The 9,633-nt window shown below is 33.4% G+C and overlaps 1 protein-coding gene across 1 annotated transcript; it reads right to left on the reverse strand.

Moving 5' to 3' along the window:
- Positions 1-2,876: 2,876 nt before the first annotated feature.
- Positions 2,877-7,730, reverse strand: LOC107850471 (stearoyl-[acyl-carrier-protein] 9-desaturase, chloroplastic). Its single transcript, XM_016695010.2, has 3 exons — positions 7,038-7,730; positions 4,410-4,914; positions 2,877-3,631 (listed from the first exon to the last, which is right to left on the reverse strand). Exons 1-3 carry the CDS (start codon positions 7,160-7,162, stop codon positions 3,071-3,073), a joined length of 1,191 nt encoding a protein of 396 aa, XP_016550496.2. The 5' UTR covers positions 7,163-7,730; the 3' UTR covers positions 2,877-3,070.
- Between the last annotated feature and the right edge of the window lie 1,903 nt (positions 7,731-9,633).

Raw genomic sequence — 9,633 nt, forward strand, 5'->3', positions numbered from 1 at the left:
GACGCGGTACAATTGCGGTACCCCACTAAATGAGAATTTGGCCCTTAGCGCGACTCGATGAAATCGCGGAGCTTCACTGAAAAAAGGATAATTATGAAAATGGGCCTTGACGCGACGCGCCATTATCGCGATGGAACACTGAAAATTGACAATTGTCATTTGGAATGACTCTGCGATGCGGTGCTTGTCATTTTGACACACTGTTTTACAAAAATGGCTATAACTCTTCACCCGGATATCGGATTTGGGCGAATTTTATATCGTTGGAAAGCTGACTGAATTTCCTATGCAATGGCAGGCTCTAAACTGAAAATTTTTTGAGTATTTAAAAAAAATTTATATAGGAATACTCATGTACTGAGAGTTAAATTAAGCTAGGGAATACGGGGTATTACACTAGCCCTGTGACCATCTATATAACTACTTGGCTAGTAGGACCAATGTAATCGGCTACCCCATAGGCTCTCTATATCTTTTTAGCCTAGAAAGTAACAATATATTTGTATAGCCCGAAGGCAACTGTATAGTTATATAGTCCGAAGGAAACTATATATCTGTATAGCTCTGAAGGTAGCTATTTATTGTGTAGCCCCGAAGGCAGCTGTATATTTATATGGCTTGAAGACGATTGTATATCTATATAGACCGAAGAAAATTGTATATATGTAAAGTCCAGAAAGCACTTGTATATTTGTATAGCCCCGAAGATAGTTGGGTATCTGTATAGCCTGAATGCAACTGTATATATGTGCAGGCCTCGAGGCAAATGTATGTCTATATAGCCCTGAAGGCAACTGTATATCTGTGTAGCCCAAAGGCAATTGTATATATGTTTAGCCTGAATGCAATTGTATATATGTGTAGCTCGAAGGAAACTGTATATATGTATAGCCCTGAGGCAACTATATATTTGTATAGCCCTGAAGGCAACTGCATATCTGTATAGCCCTGAAGGCATCTATATATTTGTATATCCTCGAAGGCAACTGTATATCTATATAGTCTGAAAGTAAGCGGACAAGCTATGAGCGACCTATTCAAATAATTCTAAGTTGTATCTAATGCGACGTCGTTATCTAGATAATAAGAGCCTATCGAGGGATAGATATGCCTACTCAAGCATCCTATACAACAATTACGATAGATATGCCTACTCAAGCATCCTATACAACAATTACGATAGATATGCCTACTCAAGCATCCTACACAACAATTACGGCTACGAATAGGTCGATAATAATTTACTAACCACATCTTTCCTAGGCTCTTTGGAATTATGTTGAGAAGAAAGAATGACCTTAACTTACCTCTCTGTTGTCGTCGATGGTAGTAAGACATTTGCTTTTATACGTATTAAAAAATAGTGGAAATTCATTTTGGACAAAAATGACCTAATACATAGTTAAATTTAATATCTCCAGTCAAATACTAATAAATTATAAAAATCATATAAAATTAATACATACACCAAAAATTCATAAAGATTTAGGAGTTTAGAAGATGTTTGATCAATTTTTAATTTTTCGACATAATATCAAGAGTTAAAAAAAATTCATTGTACTATTAAATTCTCAAGATGGGAAGTCATACGTCATATTATAAGAAACTATTGATTTGCATTCATATGATATATAAAGAAAAAAATTGAAAGTGAAGAAATAATGGTCAAAACACTATGAAAGCATGACAAAATATTTTCGAAAAAAAATAGTAAATACAATACATAGTGCGGTAATCAAAGTACAGGAGACAATAGATAATAAGATAAATTGAAGGACAGGAAACTAAAAGAGATTTACAATGACTATCACTATGGAAGGATATGCAAGAAAATGTTCTCCTACCTATTAACCTTTTACCTTGATATGTTTCCTCCACAATCTCATATCTAATGCCATATTCTCGATAAATTGCAACCGTATCATGTCTTGTCTAATCACCTCTCCTCGACACTTCTTCGACCTAGCTACCTCTACCTCTCGTGAACCACGCATAACCAATTTCTCACACCTTTGCACTGGGACATTCGTGCATCTTCTCTTCGCATGTCCAAACCATCACAATATTGCTTCCCGCATCTTGCTTTCATTGAGGCCATGCCTACCTTATTTTGGATATGTTCATTCCTAATATAATCTCTTATAGTATGTCGAGACATCCATCAAAATATTCTCATTGTCACAACTCAAATCAACGAGAGAATTTTGACTAGCAAACACTCAGTCCCATACAACATAAATGGTCTAACTATCACTACGTAAAACTTGCCTTTGAATTTCGGTGACACCTTCTTTATCATAAAATGCTCCAGATGTTCGCCTCTTTTTCATTCACTCTGAACCAATATGATGAGTGACATCATTGGATAATAGACCAAAGCTATTTGAAACTCCCTTTCTTTTTTGGATGACATGTGCATCATGCCCCACTTTCACTCTGCTCTCATATTAAATAAATCATTGTGCTTGCATTACTGAACTTCTTTTTTTGTTGTGTACTTACGCCTTGAATTTTGTTTACCTGGAGTCAAGGAAATCTTAATCTTTATTCCTTTTTATTCAAATTGTAAATGACAATGTGACCACCTCCTAGTTTCAAATAGCCCATACCTAGTACAGAAATAGTAGGATAAAGAGTTTATATCCTAGATTCATTTATCTAAAAAGTCATACACAAAATGCATAATATTTTAGGACAGTCCCATGCACTGTAGCTCCCTTTATGTGCGAGGTACAAAGAAAGACCAGACCACGAGTCCATAGTATACTACCTTACCCTGCAAAGAGTTTGTTGCCACGGCTTGAACCCGTGACTCCGGGGCCACATGACAGAACCTTTACCAGCTTGACTTGAGAGGGAGAGATTAAAAAAAAGAGTACTAAAAGGTTCATCTTTATTGCTAATAACTATGTTTTTCCCTATGGCCTAAACACAATAGCAAAAAGAAAAACCAAGACGCTTTAACTCCCTGCACAGACTTCATACCTTACCCACAAAGTTTCTTAACATAAAACAGGCAAATTTGGTGATCAGAAAACTAACATGACATTGCCATCCAACACAAGTGCATTCATATCTTAATCTCTTTACCAAAAATCCAGCTGAAAGGAACGGGACTTCGCTCCTTGGCCCTTGCCTGTGCTCTCTCCTCCAATTTCCTAATCCGCGGAGCCAGTCCACATACATAATCTTGTGCTCTGCGTCCTTCACTGGAAAGACCGGTCAATTTTTCCACTTCCCATCTCCCCACCAAGAATTCGAGAATATCTGCATAGTCCTTGGCTGTGTATACGCCAAGACGTTGAGCTACTGCAGAGAAGTGTTCGAAGAGGTTGTCATCCCCGCCATCATACATCAGATGAGCAGGCATTGAGATTTTTTTCCTCATCATGTCACCAATAGCCAATATGGCACCATCAGGGTCTACCTCGAGTAGCTTCTCAACGATCTTGGTATATGCAGTTTCATGGCGCTTCTCGTCTGCAGCAATTGAACCACATATTTGTGCTAGTTTCATATCCCCATGCTCCTTGGCGAGCCTAGCTGTATTTCCATGTGAAATGAAGGTAGCCCTTTCTTGAAAAGAAGTGTAGATGAAACCTAGATAGGGGTTGTTTTCCGTGCGAGGATCCTGGAAATATAAGAGTGATGTAAAGTGCATGAAGTATAAAACCAAATTGAGCATAGATGATTGTATATGTTCAATCTCAACATTTTCTATTTACATACTATGAATAGTTATAAACTTGTAGCTAATGTACCCACAATATGTGGCATTCCATGCTAACACGGCGATAGTATGATGTAGTTAGTTGCATTTCTACTCTATATAGAGTAGACAACGGATACAATGGGCTAACTAAGTCGGGAAAACTACAACCTAGCAGACCTCAAATATCAAAAGTGCCATCGTATTTAGCTCGCTAACAAGTAGTAAGTCAACAAACAGTGCAGTTTAGGCAATGAAGTTCGGGGAGGGGAGAGGAATAGAAGAGGTAAAAAGGCTAAGTATGTATCATAAACAAGAAAATGAAGAACTAACATACACTGAAATACAGAAAGAGTTAAATAAGAAATGCATAACTCAATCTAGCAGTATATGAAACTCAAAAGCTTTGGTTTACGAATTCTTTGATGTTTTTCCCTCTCCCATGAAAAAGAAAGAGGATTGGAAGGTGTGCATGCCAATTATATGATTAGAAAGTTTTCGTAATTGGACATCTGCACTAACCACGTAAAAGTAAAAGTCAAACCAACTTTGGAGAAATATCAGAAAGCTTACGACAGCATGGGATATGAAACTAGCACAAATATGATTAGACTCAACATGAATGCATTGGGATTTAATCCTGTAAACTGATACAACATCGGTTTATTTGATAAACATAAAGTCCGGCAAAAAATCTTACCATCCCAGAACCAATTAGGTACTGGATTGTCTTTTCGATTTGCTTCATATCAACTCTTCCAGAAAGATAAAGATATTTGTTGAGAAGATCACCATGCCTATTTTCCTCAGCTGTCCATGCTCGAGTCCATATAGCCCAGGGAGTGAGGCTGGCACCAGTTTCATCACGAACACCGTCGAGAGTGTTTATCATGGTTTGATAAGTTGGAAGGGCCTCCTCCGTGATCATATCTCCAATTAATACGACAAAGTAGTCATCAGGAATTTCCTTACACCTTTCCCTTAGTTCCTTGACCTGCTCATCAAATCCCTCGGAAGCAGGATCAGGAAGAAAGTCAGAAGCCTGCCAACATTTCTCGACAGGCTTTAAGTTCACCAAGAGATTCTGTGTAGCCCAATCACGCAGAGAATCGAAAATTTCAATCTTTTCTGGTGGCATGGAATGAGTCACTTGAACATGCACCTCTCGTGGAGGAGTGAATGGTTTCTTCGCATTTCCAACTTCCCTGCAATTATGAATGGGAAGATTATATTTAGTTCATCCTAACACTGGAAGCCTGAGCCTAGATATCTGAATTATCTCCGAGCAGGCACTACGATTTAGTTTAGTCCCAGCTACATCCAATTTATCTTTCAGGAGGCTAAACTTGTCGCACATATGGTTCGTTTTACTTAGTATTTTCCTAAAACCTTTATTGCTCTCCAAACACATACGTGTAGAAAGAAAGATAAAGATCGCTAAAAGATTAATCATCACTCAAACAATAAGACTAAGCACAACCACCTTAAACTGTACTATTAGTTTACACAAGTATGTAGAAACTAAAGAAGATATAACTGCCAACCAATTCCATAAAAATTAAAGAAGCTGAGCTGTACCAAACAGCTATTTATAAGAAACTACCTACTTGCAAACAAGAAACCAAAGAATTGTTCACATGATTATAATTGGAAACATTGACTATAAACAAAAACTTGACAATTCAACACAAAGCACCACGGCAAGACCTAATTCTCAACCACAGTTGGTAAAAGAGAGTATCATTGAAGAGATATTTGAAGGTTGAAGCAAACATAGTAGAAGAAAAAAATCCACCTATCCAAATCTACGACAATCAAAAACTTATCGATTTCATGTTCATTCCAACATGAATAAATGTAAGGACAGCAAAACGAAATCCTTTATACCAGGAAATTCCTAGAAATCAATGATGCGGCGAATAATACAAGATAGCTGTCAAGTAACAAATAAAGCAACACATAAAGCAGAAGAGGACACCATTTCCCAATTTAGAAAAAGGTGAAATTTTTATCTTGATTTTTCCTTTAACCCCAACCACCACCATTCACCAACCGAATTAATAGATACAACAAAACCAAAATTACAATCAAAAACACACATTTGGTACAGCACAAAAATATTTTTCTTAACAAAATCATCATCAACAACATAGGATCTAGGGAGGATGGTGTACATGCAGTCGTACTCTACCTTGCGAACGTAGAGAGTCTATTTCCGATAGAACCTCAACTCGATATTTTTCTTAAAAAGGTCATTTTTCCAATATTTGGTAACCAAAATAGTCCATGATACAAACACTTCTCTTTCATATGCAAATGCACCCAATGTAGCTAAAAATCAAGCCATAAACACTAGTCCTGAAACCAACAAGAAAACATAAATGAAACAAAACGAAACTGACCCAATTCCCATATGATCAAAAAGAAGATGAAACAATTATAACAAAACCACATTTCAAGCTAACCTTTTTTGGCCAAAAATCTAGCTATCAAAACCTTGAAACCAAGAAAACATAAATGAAGCCAAAAATAAACAGACCAACTTCCAAAAATTCGAAAACAATGGACAACAAAGCTCATTAACAGATACCCATTTTTTCCAAATTCAAATGAAATACACCCGTTGTAGCTAAGAGAAATCAAGTCATAAATAAACCAAAATGGAAACCAACCACTTCCTAAAGGATCAAAAAAATGAAAAAACAAACCACACCCATTTGCTTAACTAGAAAGTTACGGGTTAAGCCATGAAATGCAGAGGGGCAGACCCTATATATATATAGCAAAAGTTTTAGCGCACCAAACAACTTTTTTTTTATTTACAAAAATGAACGCATTTCAAGATACTCATATGCTTGAAAGAAAACATACCGCATACAAATGAAACTGAAACAAAATCCCAAGACGATGAAACAATTCAAGAAAACCACATTTCTAGACACCCATTTGCTTAAAACTTTCAAAAAAAAAAAAATTAAAAAAAGTACTAACATATAAGGTGAAAGAAAAACAAACCATATTTCAAGACAACCATTTGCTTAAAACTTCCAAAAAAAATATTTAAAAAAGTACTAACAGAGAAGGTGAATGAAAAACAAACCACATTTCAAGACACCCATTTGCTTAAAACTTTCAAAAAAATTATTAAAAAATATACTAACAGAGAAGGTGAATGAAAAACAAACCACATTTCTAGACACCCATTTGCTTAAAACTTTCAAAAAAAATATTTAAAAACAGTACTAACACATAAGGTGAATGAAAAACAAACCACATTTCAAGATACCCATTTGCATAAAATGTCAAAAAAAAAAAAAAGTATACTTACATAGAAGGTGGATGAAGAGTAGAAGCCATGAAAACTCTAGGAGATCTAATTGAAGAAGTAGAAGGAGGAAATGATGGCAGCATTTTGTGAGATTGAAATGCCAGAGCATTGAGTTTCATTGCCATTGTTGTTGATGATGGATGATGCACTGTTTGCAAATTTTCACCTCGAGTATATCGGTTGCGGTATTCGGTGTGATACACTGTGTATACACTTGGATTATACAAAGTGACTGGTAGAGAGAGATCAACGGAGCTAAGTACATATATATATATTACTCATATATATATATATATATAAGCCTATAATGTCGACAAAACCCCAACTGAAGTTAAATTAATTGACCTTCTAGTTGGGAAATATTACCTCAAATGCCATTTTGGTCCTTTAGGCTTCTTTTTCTTTTCTTAATTTACGGTGGAAAATACGTCTAAAATATTTTTATTTTTTGAGCTATATATCTAAACTATTAAGTCCTCGTGAGTTTTCTAATGATTTATCACTATCTATTTATCAAATACGTCTGAACTATTAATGATTTGAGTTTCATACCTGAACTTTTCAGGTATGAAAAGTGAAAAATCAATAATTTGGACGTGTTTTGTTAAATAGTTAGTGATAGTTCAGTTAAAAAACTCACGTACACTTAATAGTTTAGATATGAAACTCAAATCAATAGCTACAACAGAAGTCTGACTAATCTAAATGTATGTTGCATAAGGAGTTCTTCGATTCACTTCTACGTGTCAAGTTTCATTTTACGATAGTCAATTTGACGGGCCTTCAAAATTAAATAAAATTAGACTAAATATTTAATTCAACATTTTAAATTGTAAATTAAGTTGTTTGAAAATTATGCAAAAAAAAAAAAATGTAAATCACAATCTTTTTTATATTAATAAGGTGAAAAAAAATACATTTTAAAATATTAATCAAAATTGATAGTCCGACTAATCTAAATGTATGTCCCATAAGAAGTTCTTCCATTCATTTCTATGTGTCAAGTTTCATTTTACTATAGTCAACGGGTCTTCAAAATTAAATAAAATTAGATTAAATATTTAATTCAATATTTTAAATTGTAAATTTAGATGTTTGAAAATTATACGAAAAAAAAATGTAAATCACAATCTTTTTTAAATTAATATGCTGAAAAAAATGCATTTTAAAATATTAATCAAAATTGATGTAATTTAACTCTTAAGAAGCAAAACATGATATATGCAAATAAACGAAAAGAGTAATTAAGAAGGAAGCATTGCCTTTAATCCGTTTGACTTTGCTTTTTTATTTTTATATCCGCATTAAAGTTCGATTGATCTAAATTTATGATGCATAAAATATAGTTTTAAGTAATTTAAATTTGTGTTGCACAAAATAATTAAGACACAACATTTCCAATCAAATAAAATTTACTTTAAAACTTTTATTACAATCCTTGGTGGTCAATGTATACATGTAAGAGAGTGCATACTTTTTTGTTTTTTGTTATTCTTTTTCTAAGTTTTGAATTTAATATTTTTGTTTTACTTTAAAACAAAACCAGGATTCTTAACTAAGCAGTTTAATAATCAGTGGGTGTATGATCCGTGGGTAATATAAAGTTATAATTTAGGTGCCATTTGGTGGGGAGATTCTATATTATTTTTGTATCGTTATACTAAAATAATCAGTGTATTTTTATAAAATAAGATTTGGGATAGAGTGTATATATTTTTTAAGTCTATTTTAAAGGTAAAGTAGAAAAGTTGTTTCTGAAATCGATTTAGTTTACAAATATACTAGTTCAGATTTTCTCTCACTTAAAAATTTTAAATCATGAATTCACTTCCATCGTATTTTACTCCCACGGCAAAGACAACAATTTAAAATAAGAAAAAAGAAACTTTAATTTCTTATGTTGTTGTTTAGTACTTTTATTGAAAAGACCGAATACATTTAAACTTATGGAGAAAAGTTCTAAATTAGGGTTGGGGGTTGGGGGTTGCTACGGGACAAAACATTTCGTAATAAAAATGACTTCATATTCAAAATTTGATTAAAGACCGGTAATTAATATTTTTTCAAAAAAAAAAAAACATTTATCATTCTAGAGCAGTATTTCGAAATTACAAAATAGTAACATACCAATAGTCAATTTATACTGAAAATTACAATTTTCATCAATATTGAAAATTACAATTTTCAGCATTGAAAGAGAAGTTTCCAATAAGAATTGGTAAGTTGCACCCTTTTAAAAAAAAATCTAAGAAATGCAGTATTTTTTTGTGATTTCATCGACAATACCATATTAAATTAATTATTTTATTGAGTTATTATTGAACACACACGCGCATATATTTAACTCAGCAATTGGCTAATTGATTATATAATTCAGACCTTGAAATCAATAAAAAATATAGAATTTACGTCAAATCTTACATCAAAATATTTTTAAATTGTGAGAATTTTTATATGTCTTTCATTGTCAAAGTGGTTTAAAATCACTTGTATTTGTAAGCTAGATTAAGACGAACCATTTAAAATCTTGTCACTTAATTTAAGAGAAGAAATAAAATATAAAATTTGTCTTAAAACGTATGAAAAAAGTGACAGA

Source organism: Capsicum annuum, chromosome 12 (genome assembly GCF_002878395.1).
Source record: "Capsicum annuum cultivar UCD-10X-F1 chromosome 12, UCD10Xv1.1, whole genome shotgun sequence".
Taxonomy (NCBI): domain Eukaryota; kingdom Viridiplantae; phylum Streptophyta; class Magnoliopsida; order Solanales; family Solanaceae; genus Capsicum; species Capsicum annuum.

Coding starts and splice junctions, on each gene's coding strand:
- LOC107850471 (XM_016695010.2), bottom strand. CDS start 7,162: ATGGCAATGAAACTCAATGCTCTGGCATTTCAATCTCACAAAATGCTG. Junction 4,915..7,037: donor ACTCTTCATCCACCTTCTAT/GTAAGTATACTT, acceptor TCATAATTGCAG/GGAAGTTGGAAATGCGAAGA. Junction 3,632..4,409: donor ACCTAATTGGTTCTGGGATG/GTAAGATTTTTT, acceptor TTATATTTCCAG/GATCCTCGCACGGAAAACAA.